The 19,179-nt window shown below is 33.5% G+C and overlaps 1 protein-coding gene across 1 annotated transcript; it reads left to right on the top strand.

Annotated features, from left to right (window-relative positions):
* Positions 1 to 215: 215 nt before the first annotated feature.
* LOC132726720 (cleavage stimulation factor subunit 3-like) lies at positions 216 to 17,616 on the top strand (the record flags this gene model as incomplete). Its single annotated transcript, XM_060712076.1, is given in 14 exon segments — positions 216 to 297; positions 591 to 700; positions 1,454 to 1,570; positions 1,952 to 2,026; positions 2,933 to 3,076; positions 3,464 to 3,566; positions 9,099 to 9,168; positions 11,537 to 11,633; positions 12,400 to 12,504; positions 13,323 to 13,467; positions 14,326 to 14,420; positions 16,750 to 16,810; positions 17,277 to 17,374; positions 17,376 to 17,616. Coding segments are annotated over 14 exon segments (1,398 nt in total), but the record flags the coding sequence as incomplete, so codon positions are not given.
* Between the last annotated feature and the right edge of the window lie 1,563 nt (positions 17,617 to 19,179).

Raw genomic sequence — 19,179 nt, 5'->3', positions numbered from 1 at the left:
GCTGCGTCCCGGGTCGTAGCAAGGTCGCAGTAAGGACGCAGTAAGGTCGCGAGGTATGTGTGAGGGCAGTATAATTAACCAGGACAGTCTTGCCTTGTTTGTCACTCTCTGGCATATTCATTTCTTAGGTTAAATCCAGTTAAGAAAATTATATTATTTATGTTTTACAGTTTACAGTTTCATTGATGTATTTCTTATCTTTTGAATAATTGCAGGTTGAGCTATGGAAGAAATATATTGCCTGGGAAAAGGGTAATCCTCTAAGGACTGAGGATCAAGCCCTTATAACAAAAAGAGGTGAGTGTTGGACATAAAGTAATATGATGGTAACCTTTTTTGTGACTTACTTGCCTGAAATTTTGTTACTTGTGCATATTTCTAAGCAAAATGGACACTTGTAGCTATTGAAGAATAAATCACAAGAAAATATTTACACAATCTGAATTTTTAGTTTTGATGACTAACTTTGTTGCCATTAGTGAAAAGGTAAATTAAGATGTTGTACTAAGTTCAAGTTTGTATAAGAGACTATTTTAAACTTTTACAAATGTGACCACTTAATCTTACATCTTGGTAAAATTTCTTTCCAGTTATGTTCGCATATGAGCAGTGTCTACTTTGTTTGGCTTATCATCCCGATGTATGGATAGAGGCAGCTAACTACCTGGAACAATCTAGTAAAATACTGACAGAGAAAGGGGTAAGCTAATTAAACACTTATTATACTATATAAGAAATACTACACACCTCTGACAGCTTCCAGGAATTATAGTGACTGACCATCAGCCTACAAACAGATGGAAGGTTGTTGTCAGTTAACCCTTTACCTGCTGAATTTCTCAAACAGACTTGTCCAGCTTCCAATTTTTGGTACTGTTCATAATGATTTTGAAGGATATTGAGATGAAAATTTGATCTTGGTCAGCCAGTAGTATAGACCCTGTTCAGACTGCGCTAACGTGCAGGCTGACCAGGTTCTTTAATGTTTACTAGGTTCCAGCAGGGTTGAGCTGAAGGGAGGTCACTATGATATTAGCTGGTCAGAAGTGGAGTGTACTTATTCTGTGATTATTTAGGACTGGTGTTCTATATATAAAATGATATAATTGTAGCCAGCTCTTCATATTAGCTTTAAAAAGTGCTCCATGGACTTTGACATATTATTGGTTATAAATTTAGTGATGATATATGCCAAATGTATCTGCCTCTTGACCTATGGGCCATGGGTTTGACACCTTCTATGTCACCACTCTGATTCCCGATATTAAACCATTTCTAGTAAATTCAAGGAAATAGACCTTATAGTTGTTCTAATTAACTACAAGTTATCTTCACAATCAAGCTTATATGTATACATGTTTACACTAAACTGACTTCATGAAACCATTGTCTCTTTATCAAATAAAGCAAAGATTTGATGACTGCATTGAATAAATGACAAGTATTATTTCAGGATCAGAATGCTGGTAAAATGTTTGCTGACGAGGCAGCAGCCTTGTTTGAGAGAGCTATCACAACTACAATGAAGGGAAACATGCTGATATACTTTACATATGCTGATTTTGAAGAGGTAATCATTTATAACTTCTCAAGTTATAACCTGAGTGCAGAGTATTGTAGAATTACAATAATTTAAACAGTGAAGATTTAAATAAACTAGTATTTCTTGTAATGTTGGGGTTGAGTTTCATCAAGAGATAGATTGTTTGAAACAGTTCATAAATTTTTTATCAATATGATCTATAAAACAAGAGGAGGCAAGAATAGCTCTTAGCTAGAATAATTATCTATATTAAAATGTGGATAGTTGTAGATTTTTCACAAAAGTACTATGGCTGTAGTAATTTATGAATTCAAATTGAGTCAAATTCAGTTAAATAGAAACATGCATTCGTTAAGACTTCATTTAACTTATTAAGTTTTTACAATATGTTTCAAATTTTAATTTCAGAGTCGTATGAAATACGAGAAGGTTCACAGTATTTATAAGCGATGTGTAGCAGTAGAATCTCTAGATCCATCACTGGTATGTGTTTGTTATATTTAACCTTTAACCGGCTGTCACAAAAGGTCATTAACCTTGTTCACCCAGTATAAAGCCAGGCCAGTCTGCAAATCGGTCCAAATGATTAAGCAGGGCATTTTTCGTCAAAATTGTGAAGGGGCCTGGGCCTGTTCATTTTGTAAAAAAATGCACGATATGATAAAATTGTGAAAAATAATGAAATATAGGTATTTTGCGTCATTTTGAAACCAAAAAGGTTCGCTGTGAACGCTTGATTTCTGACATGTGTAAAATCTGCTTTAAGTCTGTACTTTAACACGGTTATCATGCGCAAAAACCATTTAACTTGATTAAAACTATTTACATGTTATGGCAATTGGCTTAAATCAAGTTTTACCGGAAGGTAAACAATGTATTTTAAAGACAAAGTCCCAATATTTTTTGAAATCTCTTTTGAAATTGTGAATTTTTGTCCGCCTTTTTTTGTGAAAAAAAGTGCAATTTTGAATGTGAAAGGAAATAAGGCCCTGTTAAGAAATTAAGAAAATGCTAAATTCAACTCTAAAACATGCATTACCCATTATAGATATGTGACCCTCTCTGGTAAAAAAAATCCCACTGAAGGGATTGGGTTAATAATTCTTTAGATTTTGTTCAGATTTTCTTTATAACAACAGGAAGTATATGATAAATGGAAAATGACATGATTGAATGTATCACCCTCCTTGATTGACTTAAGTTGTATTTACTATCATAGAACTGACATTTTAAGTGCTATAGCTTACAGGCTTAATGATAACATTGAACAAATGTAAATTGTGAACAAAGTTCAGAAAACGTCTTACATGTAGGTCAAATTTTGTTTGTTCTCAGAAAAGTAAATGAAATAGCTGAAGATAAATAAACTCATATTGCTATTGTTTACAGGTTTACATACAGTACATGAAGTTTGCAAGACGAGCTGAAGGGATAAAGTCAGCTAGACAAGTGTTCAAATTAGCAAGAGAAGATAAACGCTCCACCTATCATGTGTTCGTTGCAGCTGCCCTAATGGAATACTACTGCAGTAAAGTATGTGTTTACTCTAAAGCCTTGTTATCTAGCCTTAGAGGTTGTCTATATTCCCTATATGTAAATATATCGGAAAATAATTTTCCTGCAAGATCCAAGGCTTATGTATATGCATGAAATATCATTAGGTATATAAGAACTCTTTTTGTAAGACTGTACATCATTGACATATGTTTTTGTATTTCAAATAGAAATGTCTATTAATTATTCAATTTGTAAATATCATTTTAGGAAAAAAGAATCCCTGATTAAAATAAGTCATTCTTGTCAGGTAGAAATTACTGGTCAAAAAGTTGCTATTATTAGTGATATGTGTATTATATTGATAAAACATATTTAAAGGTTATCATAATTAGAAGTGTACTGATGAAAGTATGGTTATTTCAGGAAAAAACTGTAGCTTTAAAGATATTTGAGCTTGGTTTGAAGAAATTTGGAGACGTAACAGATTATATCCGGGCATATGTGGACTTCATGTCACACTTAAATGGTATATTACAAACATTTTATATCTTAACTGTCACTATTTGATTTTTATGCCACCGCAGCATCTGCGATGCGGTGGCATATAGCGATTCACCTGTGTGTATGTGTGTGTGTGCGTGTGTGTGTGTGTGTGTGTTTGTTTGTTTGTGTGTGTGTGTGTTATATAGATTATATAGTGAACTTAAAAAATCTTCTTGTGAAAAACCATTAGTCCAATTTCAACCAAACTTGGCAGGATTGATCCTTGGGTGAAGGGGTTCCAAAGTTGTTCAAAGAATTTCATTCCATGCAGAAATCTGGTTGCCATGGCAACCAAAAGGAATTAAAGAATAAATTTAAAAAATCTTCTTGTAAAGACCCAAAAAGCCTAGAGCTTAGATATTTTGCATAAGGCATTGTCTGGTAGACCTCTACCAAGATTGTTCAAATTATAGCCCTGGGGTCAAAATCGGCCCCGCCCCGGGGGTCATTGATTTTCACTATATGTACATATAGTAAAAACTTAAAATACCTTCTTGTAAAGACTGAAAAGGTCTAGAGCTTAGATATTTTGCATAAGGCATTGTCTGGTAGACCTCTACCAAGATTGTTCAAATTATAGCCCTGGGGTCAAAATTGGCCCGGCCCCGGGGGTCATTGATTTTCACTATCTGTACATATAGTAAAAACTTAAAATACCTTCTTGTAAAGACCCAAAAGGCCTAGAGCTTAGATTTTTTGCATAAGGCATTGTCTGGTAGACCTCTACCAAGATTGTTCAAATTATAGCCCTAGGGTCAAAATTGCCCCTGCCCCGGGGGTCATTGATTTTTACTATATGTACATATAGTAAAAACTTAAAATACCTTCTTGTAAAGACCCAAAAGGCCTAGAGCTTAGATATTTTTCATAAGGCATTGTCTGGTAGACCCTTACCAAGATTGTTCAAATTATAGCCCTGGGGTCAAAATCGGCCCCGCCCCGAGTGTCATTGATTTTCACTATATGTACATATAGTAAAAACTTAAAATACCTTCTTGTAAAGACCCAAAAGGCCTAGAGCTTAGATATTTTGCATAAGGCATTGTCTGTTACCAAGATTGTTCAAACTATAGCCCTGGGGTCAAAATCGGCCCCCGGGGGGTCATTGGTTTTCCTTATATGTATATAGTAAAAACTTATAGTAAAAACTTTTAAAAATTTCTTCTAGCAATTGACAAATGCTAGAGGTTAGATATTTTGCATGAAACATTGTGAAGTGAACTTCTAGCAAGATTGTTGTTGAATTATAGCCCTGGTGTCAAAATTGCCCCCGCCCCAGGGGTCATTGATTTTAGATATATATATAGTAAAAAATCTTATTGTCTGAAGGTACAAGGCTTAGAGCTTTAATATTTGTTCAATGATATCATCTATAGGAACTCTACCAAAGTTGTTCAAATTTTGCCTCTAGTGTCAAAATTAGCCCTGCCCTTGGGGCCATAGGTTTTCCTTATATGTATAAAGTAAAAACTTAAAAAATCATCTTCTTTAAATTTACAAAGACTAGAGTTAAGATATTTTGCATGAAACATTTTGTAGTGAACCTCTAGCAAGATTGTACAAATTATAGCCCTGGGGTCAAAATTGGCCCCACCCCCAGGGGTCATTGATTTTCACTATGTACACATAGTAAAAAAATAAAAATTATTTTTGTCTAAAGGAACAAGGGATAGAGCTTTGATGTTTGCTATATAATATCATCTATAGGTCCTCTACTAAAGTTGTTCAAATTTTTCCCCTGGTGTCAATTTAATTGGCCCTGCCCGGGGGCAGTGATTCTCATTATGTACACATAGTAAAAACAGAAAATAAAACAAATGTTTTCTGAATGGGAGAAAGCTACAGCTTAGATATTTTACTTGAAATGTTGTTTGGTGGACCTGTATCAAGATTGTTTTGAATTAAACAATTAAAATTTTGCCTTGCCCAAGGGGACAGTGACCTACTTTCTTGTCCTTTGATGTACAGCAATGAAATTTTGACCATGTGCACAGTTTTAGTTGTAAAATTGAACTTTGATATCAGGTGACCTAGATTTTGTTGATGTGACCTACTTTCTTGTCCTTTGATGTACAGCTATGAAATTTGAACCCTGTGCACAGATTAAGATGTAAAGTGAACTTTGATTTCAGCTGACCTAGATTTTGACAAAGTGTCTTACTGTGTTGTCCTTTTGATGTAGTCATGAAATTTAGGCTGTGTGAAATATGACCTTTACCACCAAATTCACTAGACTTGAGTGCATTGATATATTCCTACTCTGATCTTTTATTGAGTTAACATTAGATTTAACCACTTATCTGATAAAAAAAAAAGATAGGTCAGGGATCTATGCTTTATGACAATCTTCAAAATTGTAAAGAAACAAAAAAAATCTGTTCCTACACTACTATTTAGTGTTGTATTAATGCGGTGGCATAGCATTTTTATCAAATGCAATCTTGTTTCTGCTTTATTGAATAGGGCTGATCATGAATCATGTACATTGCTTTTACTATCCTGATACCAAGCGGCGTCACACAACTTCAAATCACTTGCCTTTCACAACTGTAAATTGGAATCCAGTCTGAGACTTTGGATTCTTTAATGTGAGAAAGCTATCCAGCTAGCTTATGGTTCTACTTGGGTGCCTGTTTGTACCTAAAATAATGCATGGACACCTGAAATCTTCATCCAACAGTAAAGTCACCATATTACTTTTACAGTGTTGGTGTGACTTAAAATCAGATTTAAAAAAAAACAAAAACAGAAAACAAACCCTGATACCAAGCAGTTACAAACTTTTTGCCCTTTTTATCATACTCTGATAAGAACCTTTGACACGATAATGAAGATACGCCAATTGAAGATGGTATTTTGGTTAATAAAAATAATACAAATGCACATGTAAGCAGGCACTAAGTATTTGCTTTGTATTACATATCTCACACAGGCTAGATGAATGTATTTCTTACATAAAAGATTATCTCCATCTCATTGGGTATTGATTTCACAGCAGAGATGGATTAAGACATGGAAGCTATATTAAACAAGATATGTTTGTAAAACATGTATGCCCCCTATCAGCAGCCAATTAGTCATGTGATAAGGTTATTATGCATGACTTCTGACCCAGTGATCAAACAATTAATAAGGGTTATAAAGTATCTACTGGTCATGACCTTGACCTTTGACCCCTTGACCCAAAACTCAATAGGGGTCATCTGCTGGTCACGACCAATCATCAAACAAAGTTTGAAGTTCCTAGGCCTAGGCGTTTTTAGTAAATTGATCAGAAACCGTTTTTACCTACAAGGTCAATGTGACCTTGACCTTTGACCCCTTGACCCCAAAATCAATAGGGGTCATCTGATTGGTCATAACCAATCACCATACCAAGTTTGAAGTTCCTAGGCCTAAGGGTTCTTTTGTTATTGATCAGAAACCGTTTTTAATTAAAAGGTCAATGTGACCTTGACCTTTGACCCCTTGACCCCAAAATCTATACGGGTCATCTACTGATCATGACCAATCACCATACCAAGTTTGAAGTTCCTAGGCCTTAAGGTTCTTTAGTTATTGATCGGAAACCGTTTTTACCTACAAGGTCAATGTGACCTTGACCTTTGACCCCTTGACCCCAAAATCAATAGGGGTCATCTACTGATCATGACCAATCACCATACCAAGTTTGAAGTTCCTAGGCCTAAGGGTTCTTTTGTTATTGATCAGAAACCGTTTTTAATTAAAAGGTCAATGTGACCTTGACCTTTGACCCCTTGACCCCAAAATCTATACGGGTCATCTACTGATCATGACCAATCACCATACCAAGTTTGAAGTTCCTAGGCCTTAAGGTTCTTTAGTTATTGATCGGAAACCGTTTTTACCTACAAGGTTAATGTGACCTTGACATTTGACCCCTTGACCCCAAAATTAATAGGGGTCATCTACTGATCATGACCAATCACCATACCAAGTTTGATGTTCCTAAGCCTTAAGGTTCTTTAGGTATTGATCGGAAACCGTTTTTACCTACAAGGTCAATGTGACCTTGACCTTTGACCCCTTGACCCCAAAATCAATAGGGGTCATCTACTGATCATGACCAATCACCATACCAAGTTTGAAGTTCCTAGGCCTTAAGGTTCTTTAGTTATTGATCAGAAACCGTTTTTGCTTACAAGGTCAATGTGACCTTGACCTTTGACCCCTTGACCCCAAAATCAATAGGGTCATCTACTGATCATGACCAATCACCATACCAAGTTTGAAGTTCCTAGGCCTTAAGGTTCTTTAGTTATTGATCGGAAACCGTTTTTGCTTTTAAGGTCAATGTGACCTTGACCTTTGACCCCTTGACCCTAAAATCAATAGGGGTCATCAACTGGTCATGACTAATCACCATACCAAGTTTGAAGTTCCTAGGCCTTAAGGTTCTTTAGTTATTGATCAGAAACTGTTTTTGCTTTCAAGGTCAATGTGACCTTGACCTTTGACCCCTTGACTCCAAAATCAATAGGGGTCATCTACTGGTTATGACCAATCACCATACCAAGTTTGAAGTTCCTAGGCCTTAAGGTTCTTTAGTTATTGATCGGAAACCGTTTTTGCTTTCAAGGTCAATGTGACCTTGACCTTTGACCCCTTGACCCCAAAATCAATAGGGGTCATCTACTGGTCATGACCAATCACCATACCAAGTTTGAAGTTCCTAGGCCTTAAGGTTCTTTAGTTATTGATCGGAAAACCGTTTTTTGCTTTCAAGGTCAATGTGACCTTGACCTTTGACCCCTTGACCCAAAATCAATAGGGGTCATCTACTGGTCATGACCAATCACCATACCAAGTTTGAAGTTCCTAGGCTTAAGGTTCTTTAGTTATTGATAGGAAACCGTTTTTTGCTTTCAAGGTCAATGTGACCTTGACCTTTGACCCCTTGACCCCAAAATCAATAGGGGTCATCTACTGGTCATGACCAATCACCATACCAAGTTTGAAGTTCCTAGGCCTTAAGGTTCTTTAGTTATTGATCGGAAACCGTTTTTGCTTTCAAGGTCAATGTGACCTTGACCTTTGACCCCTTGACCCCAAAATCAATAGGGGTCATCTACTGGTCATGACCAATCACCATACCAAGTTTGAAGTTCCTAGGCCTTAAGGTTCTTTAGTTATTGATCGGAAACCGTTTTTGCTTTCAAGGTCAATGTGACCTTGACCTTTGACCCCTTGACCCCAAAATCAATAGGGGTCATCTACTGGTCATGACCAATCACCATACCAAGTTTGAAGTTCCTAGGCCTAAGGGTTCTTTAGTTATCACTCGGAAACCATTTGGTCTACGGACCGACGGACCGACAAGTGCAAAGCAATATACCCCCTTTTTTTCAAAATGGGGGCATAATAAATGGAAACATTACAAAAAAAAAACTTAAAGAAAAAACAAAAGGCATTTTGTTACTGCTTATCGCTAGACGTTATACAATAATGTACTTTACACTGATAAAGTTGATGTATTTTTATTGTAATATTGTAGAGGATAACAATACCAGGGTACTGTTTGAAAGAGTTTTATCTTCTGGCCAGATACCTCCTGAAAAGTCTATGTAAGTAGAACATTACATCATTGGGCCTCTCTCTCTGGAATTTGGCTTTAAATTTATTAAGAACAAGTTATATTATAGTATAGTAGTTATTATTTAACGGTCTGTTTATCTGTATGGCCAGTCTGATTTTTCTTATATTATAGGGAACGTCAGTCTTATATATAACAGATATTTCTAGGATACTAAAAGGATGGAACTTGTTTATCATTGAAATAAACATCAACTTCTAATGAATTATGAATTCTAAAATGGAAATTATGGGACTGATCTTATACTCTTTATATTGAGCAAAAATGGCAGGAGTTATTTAAAAATCTAATTTTTAGTGTGTATGGAAACTATGGTGTAATACATAGTAACTTTACGTTAACAACATCAGTGTTAAAGAACTTGTTTTAGAATATAAAGCTTCTCACTTTTGTAATTTAATAGTATGTTTAAGTTTATTTCCAATAAATAAACTATGTGAACAATTTGAGTAATAAGTATGAATTATTCAAATTGTAATTATTGTGAACAGACTGATAAAATAACTTGAAATTGTGAAGTATGCTTGGTAAATTAAACATTGCAAAGAAGGATCTGTGTCATTCTGTTTATATATGAAGACAATCAGGAACTCATTAGGGAAAAATTTGCTGATGGCAGGGCTCATCCGGAAGGGCGATTCAGGCGAAAACTTCGCCGTGTATATTCCAATGTCGCTCTTCCGATTGATCAAAGAGAAGTCAACGCCGATAAAATCTTAATTCCCAAATAGTAATTACTTAGCGATGTAAAGAGCAGAGATTGTATCCGCCCATATGACGACCGCTAATTATCATTATCCAATCAGAGCGTCGCTTTATACTACCCTTCTACCTGTAAGCGAAGCGATAGACCGCCTACTCTAAACAGTAAATAATGAGAGCATCGGCCCGAAACGGTATAATTGTGTGATAGTTTTGCAAGTTTAATACGGGATTTTGGCGATAATTATAAATTGTTTTTTCCCCCAATTATCTAAACACGTGCAATCTTCCCTAATTGATATACACGATGCACTTCAATGGTGGGTTTTTAACCCGAGTAAAGCGATTTTTCACGGCTATCACAAAACTGTTAGTCAATTAAAAATAATAAATTTCATTAATGATCAGCGACCAGATTAAAAACTTAATCATAGTTTTGAATGATTTCAGTCTGTTAACATCAATTTTTACTGTAAAATTGTTATGTCACTTACGTCATGGGTACAAGGCGAAATGCCGAAACCGAGCTGATTCTGATAGTTACACCTACGCGAAAATTTAAGAAAGCCAATTCGCAAAAATCTTGCGATTGGTATGTTGTAGACAGTAGGGGTGTTTGGCATTGTTCTCTTTGTAGAAATGCCAAATTTGACACAGTTTACGCACGTGGGCAAGACATCCCGGCTTAACTACATATCGGTCGTATATCATGTAACGTGTATAAAGCAACAACATTTGTCTGGAAAGAAGTGTTCTTATTGTTTCAAAATAAATTCGTAAATATGACGCTCAGATTAAGATTTATCAATATTGTAAATTTTAAAAAGCATTATTGATAAAGATATTACCGAATTTAACATTTCATGAAAATAAAGGGAGGTAATTAGAAAATAATTTTCTACAATTTCTCAGTCAAAGTTTTCAAAAAGAAATGAATGTATGTAATTTTAGTGATCAAATATAATGTGCACAAATGTTTGCAGTACATATTTTACATATTCTTTGATGTTTGAAAATTGTTTTATAAGCATAATTATATGCATATAAATGGGACATTACAACAAGAAATTTGTTACCAGAACAGAATAGAACAGATATTATAAAAGTAAAGTAAAGAAATATGAAATTGATTTTATCATCATATCTTTTCTCAACAAATGTACATGAAAATATATAAACACATATATTGAGAAAGCTTATAAATAGCTGATCAATAGATATTAAAAATATTTTTTTATATTCATATTTGCAGCTCAAAAACATTTAGATGCCATTGCCTGATCTACTACTAAATAATTAATCTACTTTTAATTAATACTACTATTAATTAATCTACTATTAATTAATAAACTGGAGAAATATTATAAGTGATGTTAATTGTGTTTATATTATAATTAAAGGATGTATAGCCATGCATGTTAATGCATACACATTGGGTTGTTTCCCTTCTCCCTAATTTTCGCGAGGAAGTCACTTCTCCCTAAAATTTCCCCCCAGGATGAGCCCTGGATGGTATAGACAGAAATAATTATAAAAAGGGGTATGTCAGCAAATAGAAATTTAAGAAAACTATTTGAATTATTATAATCTATGACACAGACTTAAGTTAAGATGATTTTTTTATATTTATTTCATAGAGATATATGGAGTCGGTTTCTTGCCTTTGAATCAGAGGTTGGTGATCTAGCCAGTATACTTAAAGTTGAAAAAAGAAGATCTCAGGCAATTGAAAAGGTATAAACAGTTTATTGCTAATACTTCACTGAAAATGAACTTGTCCTTGTGGATGGAGGGGGTTTATATAAATATTTATAATGTGAACGATGAGGTGAATATAAATTTCTAAAAACAGAATTAAGATGTAATGCCCAATAACTGCTAGAACTTTAGCCATTGTGGAAGGCAGAAGTACTTGTTATCCCCTACAGTCCCCTTTTGGTGGGTGTCTAGGGGTAAAGATACAAAATTATACGAAGCAGTAATAACTTTATTAATAATTCATAAAATGATTTCGAAATCATCTCAGACACTTTGTCATATGGTGCTGTATGTATATATATATATATATCCGTGGTCAATATGCATCTATCAGATTCCATTAAGTAAGTTTAGAATAGTTTACCAGCTTGTATTTTAGATTCTGTCACAAACATTTCATAGAGCTTCAACTCTTGCTTTCCCCTTGTGGCTGAGGGGTTGTCTTTAATGGTTGAGGCATGACAATTTCAGCCACAGTTTATCCCTGTGTGATCATAAAGAGGTGACTAAATGGGTTTGAATAATTGTAGTCTATGCATTTCATAGCTCCAACAGGTGATGTGGTTTTGCCCCTGGTGTTGCTTTGAAGTTCGTAACACCTGAGTCTAGCCAAAATTATGTTGCAGCAACATGACTTATGTGTTGGTGCACCGTAAAACCAAACAAACCTGTAGACCTGCCCTTGCTTTCAATGTGAAAATTTAATTATGCAAAACATTATGCATAAAGTTTTATGTTCCAGATACAAGAATTTGAGGGCAAAGACACAGCGTTGTTAATTGACAGGTATAAATATGCTGATCTATTTCCATGCAGTCAGTCAGAGTTAAAGGCATTAGGATATCATGTATGTATATCTTAACGTATTTTTACCATTAAGGGTTTTGAATGAATGTCACATTAATATTGAATGATAAGAAGTATTATTTGTTTTAGATTAATATGTAGTATTAACCTTATGAAGGTTGATGGTGATTGATTTTTTATACATTTCTCAAGTCAAAAACATTTTAAATCACGGTATTCAACAAAAATTAAACTATACTGAACCAAAACAGAAACTTTCGCAAAGTATGTGCCAGTTGTTTAAGGGTACCACTTAGATGTACACACTTATATACATGTAGTAGCTTGTAAAACTCGTTTTGTTTGCAAAATCGGTCAGCTTATCCCCGTATAAAAGCCTGATATGTTTATTCAACGTAAAAAACGTTTCAAAAGGATTGAAAAACTGTACTAACATATCTACATTCAAACTTGGAGAAAGTTTCTTTTTTGTTTCAGTATATTTATACAAGGAAAAATGTATATATTTGCAAAATTAGTCACAAACTGTTTTATTACATGATGTATTGCTTGTTTTCAATGTAGTTTGAGCATAATGTATTTATCATATTATAAACGTTGGATAGAATTTCTCATGACATCATTTTGAACAGTACATCTAAACATGTCTCTTTTTGCTATTTTCTGGCTTTATTATTTAGAACATGTGATAAAAAGAATTTGGCATTTGTTGCTTACATTTCACTTATATTTCTCTGCAGACTATCACTATGACTTTTCCTAGACATGTTTCATAAAAGTATACATGTATATAAATTGACAACTCATGTAAGATACTGTTGGTGTCATGGTAATAAATAATTAATGTTTAATTGTCAGGATCTAATAAGGAAGCAGGTTGTTGAACTACCAACAAGTAAAGTTACCAAAATTGTCATGGAAGAAGATGAAAATATGAAACGTCCAGAATACCCTAAACCAGATACACAACAATGGCTGCCATTTAAACCAAAAATCAATGTTCGTAAGTATACATTTTATATGCCAATGGATTGAATAAGGGGATGGAATTTAGTAGTGTTGAATATAGGAAATATATCACAAATGATAACAAATCACAAGTGTAACCAGCAAAATCAAGGTCACTATTTGAAATGTCAAGATCACCATTGATGATGAAATGTCTGAATTTTAATCAGTACATATCTTCTTAATACATGTATGGAATCTAGTATTACCCAGTACAAATATTCAACACCAGTTAATCCAGAAGACCATCAGACAAGCCTATGTGTGGTAAAATTTAGGCATGTCATTTTAAGTGGTCAGAGGAGAACACACATGTTCATCACTTTAAGGTGTGTAAATACTGGTCCTTGTGACCAAGGTCAAGAACACATGAAGAGGTTGAAGATCAGATAAATAAATAGAAATATTGACTATATAGTCATCATACATTGAGAGATTTTGATATGGATACAACTTCACTATCAAGAGACTTAGCATTTGTGACAGGCGTGTTTTGTGAAAATGGCACTTTTATTACATGCTTAACAATTTAACTTTATTGTTAAACTATATTTGAATGCAGATGAATAAAAGTGTATTGTAAATGAATGGAAATTGCAGCAGAAATTCACATTGATCTTAAATTAAATGAACTTAATTTTAGGAAGCGCATAATTATTTTAAAATGGAATAAAATTTAAGAAATTTTAGAAAATTGTTTCATTTTTTATCGGAAATAATTCATGAAAGATTCGTAAGGTGTCTTTCTCTAGCAATAAGCTTTGGAATGTTGTCAATTAACTTTAAAAATGTAAATTTTCTTAATTTATTGTTTGCTATATGTATGACATAATCAATTGAAAAATCATTACAGCTATTGATGCTCATGTAGTACCCGGTGGTGTATTTCCTCCTCCAGCTGCAGCATCTGCCTTAATGATGTTGATGCCACCTCCTGAATGTTTTCATGTAAATACTGAATATTTGATTCTGATATTGTCAATTAATAATGATATTCTGATAAAAAAAAAAAACAGTCACATTAATAGTTAGTATATATTATTAGTTCTAAAGATTTTTGACAGGTTATATGGCCCTATATAAGTGGTTGTTTGAAAATATATCCAAAGCCACTAGGCGAGGGTTATATTGTAAATAACAGTTTATATACGGCCATATAACCTGTCAAAAATATTTTAAACAGATTTATAATACAGCAAGCATTTTTTTTAAGAGTAAAAAGTGAGATTTCTTCATAAGTTGACAGCAGCCATGTATATAATACTATCTAAAAGTAACGATTTTCCAATGAAAAGTGACGTTACAAACGTGCAGTATATATATTTTTATCTTGTCAGTTAAGGACCAAATAATTAAATTACAATCATGAGCTATATTTTTAAACAGCTTGTTTGAAGACAAAATGAATAATTGAGAGGAGAGGTGGCTTCTGTTTAATGTATCTGTCTGATCCAGGGATTGTTTATTTGAGCCTTACATGAGTCGCTCACAACCTTGTTTCCCAATATGACACCAGAACTTGCTTAGTTCAGGAATGTTATTTAAATAGATTTTAGTTCAGGAATGTTATTAGTCCCCTTCCGGTTTACCGGAGGGGACTTTAGGTTTACCCTCCGTCCGTCTGTCCGTCCGTCTGTCTGTCAGTCCGTCCGTCCACAAAACTGGATCCCGCGATAACTTGAAAAGTACTGAAAATATTTTTATGAAACTTGGTATATGGATAGATGGCAGTATGGAGATTATGCACGTCTTTTTCTTTTCTTCCTATGTTGAAAATTCTGGTTGCTATGGCAACAAATAGGCTGAAAATATGGCAAATTTTACACATAAACTGGATCCAGTGATAACGCAAAAAGTACTGGAAATATTTTTATGAAACTTGACATATGGGTAGATGGCAGTCTTGGGATTATGCACGTCTTTTTCTTTTCTTCCTATGTTGATAATTCTGGTTGCTATGGCAACAAATAGGCTGAAAATATGGCAAATTTTACACATAAACTGGATCCAGTGATAAAGCAAAAAGTACTGGAAATATTTTTATGAAACTTGACATATGGGTAGATGGTAGTCTTGAGATTATGCACGTCTTTTTTTTCTTCCTATGTTTATAATTCTGGTTGCTATGGCAACAAATAGGCTGAAAATATGGCAAATTTTACACATAAACTGAATCCAGTGATAACTCAAAAAGTACTGGAAATATTTTTATGAAACTTGACATATGGGTAGATAGCAGTCTTGAGATTATGCATGTCTTATCTGTTCTTCCTATTTTGAAAAAATATCATTTGCCTTGGCAACAAATAGGCTTAAAACATGGCAAATATAACAATATTTGTGATTAGTCAAAAAGAGCATCTTTAATTCAAGAGTTATCTCCTCTTTAAGAATTTTGCTTTTAAAATGTTATATTTTGGTAACAGGGATGTTTCAAATATTAACTTTAGAGTGTCCTTCAGTCCGTCTGTCTGTCTGTTCATAAAAACTGTTTCCTGTGATCACTTTTAAAGAACTTTTCCAACAAGTTTACTTAGAATAGAGAAAATTGAAACATTAGTGAATGGCCAGTGGCCCTTCAGAATGTTGATGGGGTTCTAACCGGTAGGGGACTTCTGGATTGCTTGCAATACTATGATAATTGCTTGTTTAAATAGATTTTAGTTCAGGAATGTTATTTAAATAGATTGAATTAGATGATGATTCTGCTAAAATAGATATGTTTAAACAATTTGTAAGGCATTGGTGATCTATATGGAGATATTGATGGGTAAAATTAATTGAAAGTATTAAACCATGGCTGAGGGGCTATGGTTGCAGACTTCAAACCACTTTTCCCCCACCACTGTAGGTTTGAGTCCCATCATAGAATTACGATTCTTTCATATGAGGGAACTGTAGTGCTAACTTACAGAAGGTTGGTGGTTCTACCCTTTGCCCACACAAACATGAAATAAAATGCACTAGAGACATCCTTAGAGTTCTTCATCAATCAAGTTAGTTTATACGGTCTGGCATCATTTAAATCAAATAAAAATTTACCATCTTCTGTAATATTAAGGAAATGAAATTTGCATATTTTAAATGAATAATTAATTACCCTTGATTCTGCAAGACTTTCTTGCCTTGTGTTGCTTTATAAATTTTAGTAAAAAACATTTCAAGGATGTTTTAAAATCTTTAACAAACCCTACATGTTGGAATGATATGTCATTAAGTATAATAAATAACAATATGTTTGAATTGAAGTTAATTGCATGCACACATTTTTTTTCAGGGTCCATTTGTTATCATAGACAAGTTTATAGAGCATTTCAAGAAATTAGAAATTCCTGATAGTAAGTTTATATTATTCATATATTTTTTATATATAAAAAATGGAATAGATTCTTCCAAATATTTATTTATTTATCATGAAACACAACAAGGAATTGAACAATATTCCATGTGAGTATTTTAAATAAATGTTATGGACCATGTGTTAGGGCATATAATCAGTCTACTTAAAAATATAAAATTTGGGAAAAAATAGTCATGTTAATTTGTAAATATTAATAGTTTTCAAAATTTCTGCATAAATTGGTAAATAAGGATGCCAAAATATTTCATATTGACTGTACCATAAACCAAAATTTGTGACTTTACCAAAATTTAGTTACAGTACAAGTCATTAGAAATTTTAATGCATGTCTGAAAATTAAGAATTTGTTTAACTTGATGATGCATGAATTGATCTCTTTAAAACAATGATTTTCATGTGTGCTTGAACTATTACACAACATAAGTGGGATGTATGTTTTACAGTTCCTATGTTAGAGAATGGAGTAGACACACCAGTTAAGATGGATCCAGGTACTCTACTTTCTCTAGAGTATGCATCCGGTCGTAAACGAAGAATTACCCGAGAACGAGGCAAGTGATGATGAGGACATGCCATCAGGACCGGCACCGCCGGTCAATGACATTTACCGAAGCAGACAACAAAAACGCTCAAAATGAAGTTGTTCTACATATCAATCAAAAGAATTTGGAAATGTTTGCACTTTGGATATAATGCATTTGAAGTGCAGTTATGGTTAAATATAATGGCGAAGGGTTATTTTAGATGTGTAATTTGTGACAGGAGGAATAATGTTTGAACTAATAAACACATAACAGAACGAACAATATTTCCGGGTGCCAAGATTATGATGTGGCCAAGCAATTAGATTAATAAACTCAAAACTTGAAAGTTTCATTCATGCGTGAGGGTGGACAGAAAAAGAGAAGTTACATCTGTTTAGAATATATATCTCACTGAAAATATGACTTGTGTAGACTAATATTTCTAATTAAAATAAAAACTTATGCCAAACAAAATTGCATATTTGATACCGATATTTGATGAGTTACAAAGGATGTCTAAAAGGTGTGATATTATGAGGTTACTCATAGAATTAGTTTCAAGATGTTATATGAGAATAGTGAAGGGTGATTAGAAAGGCAATAAAGAGAAAAGATACTATTCCAGTTTTTTATTTTGTTTAATGCATACCTTTAATTTTGTTTGGGTACTGAAATATGAAAATATTAACGATAAATCATTGAAACACATTTCTTATTGTTGAATTGTTTTAATCGTCCCATTAGATGAAGGATATCTGGCATTCAAATTCAATTTAAACCTTTTGCATGATATCATAGGAAATTTTATAGGAAATATATATTCACAAATGTTCCACAAAAATTAACCTGTGCACCAGTTATCTGGATTGCTGAATTTCAGAATGCTGACAATGAGGATCCTAGCATTCATCACAATTAACCTTATATTTTAAGTTATTTCTATCTTGCATTGTAATGTGATTGTCATTACCAGAACCATAACAATAGTATTCCTCTATATGTTAATTACATTATGCCCCCCCCCCCCCTCCCAACAAAAAGAAAACAACAGTGGGCCATAACTCTACCAAGACTAAATGATGAAAGTTCTGTAATTTTTATAGTTAATTTTTTTACCGATACAAAGTATAGTCAGAGCCATTGCAGGGACATCTAGATTCTGACTAAAGTTATGGGTAGTAAACTATTTTTGCTGCAGTTTCTTTATTTCAATTATATTTTCCTTATCAAATTTGGCAAGGGACATAATTAGCACCTATATTTCAAGAATTGTCTAATATTTTAACATATTAACTGTATCATGATTTGTTGAAAACTTTGTAACTTTTTATCTTTATTATCACACAGTATACTCACATTTGCCCCCTACTTTTAAAATGAATCACTGCACAGTTTCCCCTTAGTGACATGTAAAAGTGGACATTTGTGAAATATATATCAAATGTGCCTAAAATACCAAATTATTCCCCCTTTAAACTTGGAATTTAAAAAAAAGATTATTGCTCTATCTTTTTTATTACAAAAAGTTGTTTTCAGACATCTCATTGAAATGTGTATATGATAAACACAGTATGTACAAAAATTAGAATCGCCGGTTTATGGAGAAAAAAAGCCATACAATAGGTTTGATAGTTATTCTGGTGCATTTTTCTTTTCCTCTGTTCTTAGCTTAACAACCATATTCATTTCGCTAATAAGGCGGGGGGGGTCCTTATTTTGACTCATAAATGGCACTTTTTGCTAAGACCCTCTAAGACTGGGAAGAATTTTTGAAGGGAAATAACTAGTGCACCTCAGTTTATAATTGTAAATTGTCATAAAT

Source organism: Ruditapes philippinarum, unplaced genomic scaffold (assembly GCF_026571515.1).
Source record: "Ruditapes philippinarum isolate M1 unplaced genomic scaffold, ASM2657151v2 ctg12071_1_1_1_1, whole genome shotgun sequence".
Classification (NCBI taxonomy): Eukaryota; Metazoa; Mollusca; class Bivalvia; order Venerida; family Veneridae; genus Ruditapes; species Ruditapes philippinarum.
This window is presented reverse-complemented; position numbering and strand designations above follow the sequence as displayed.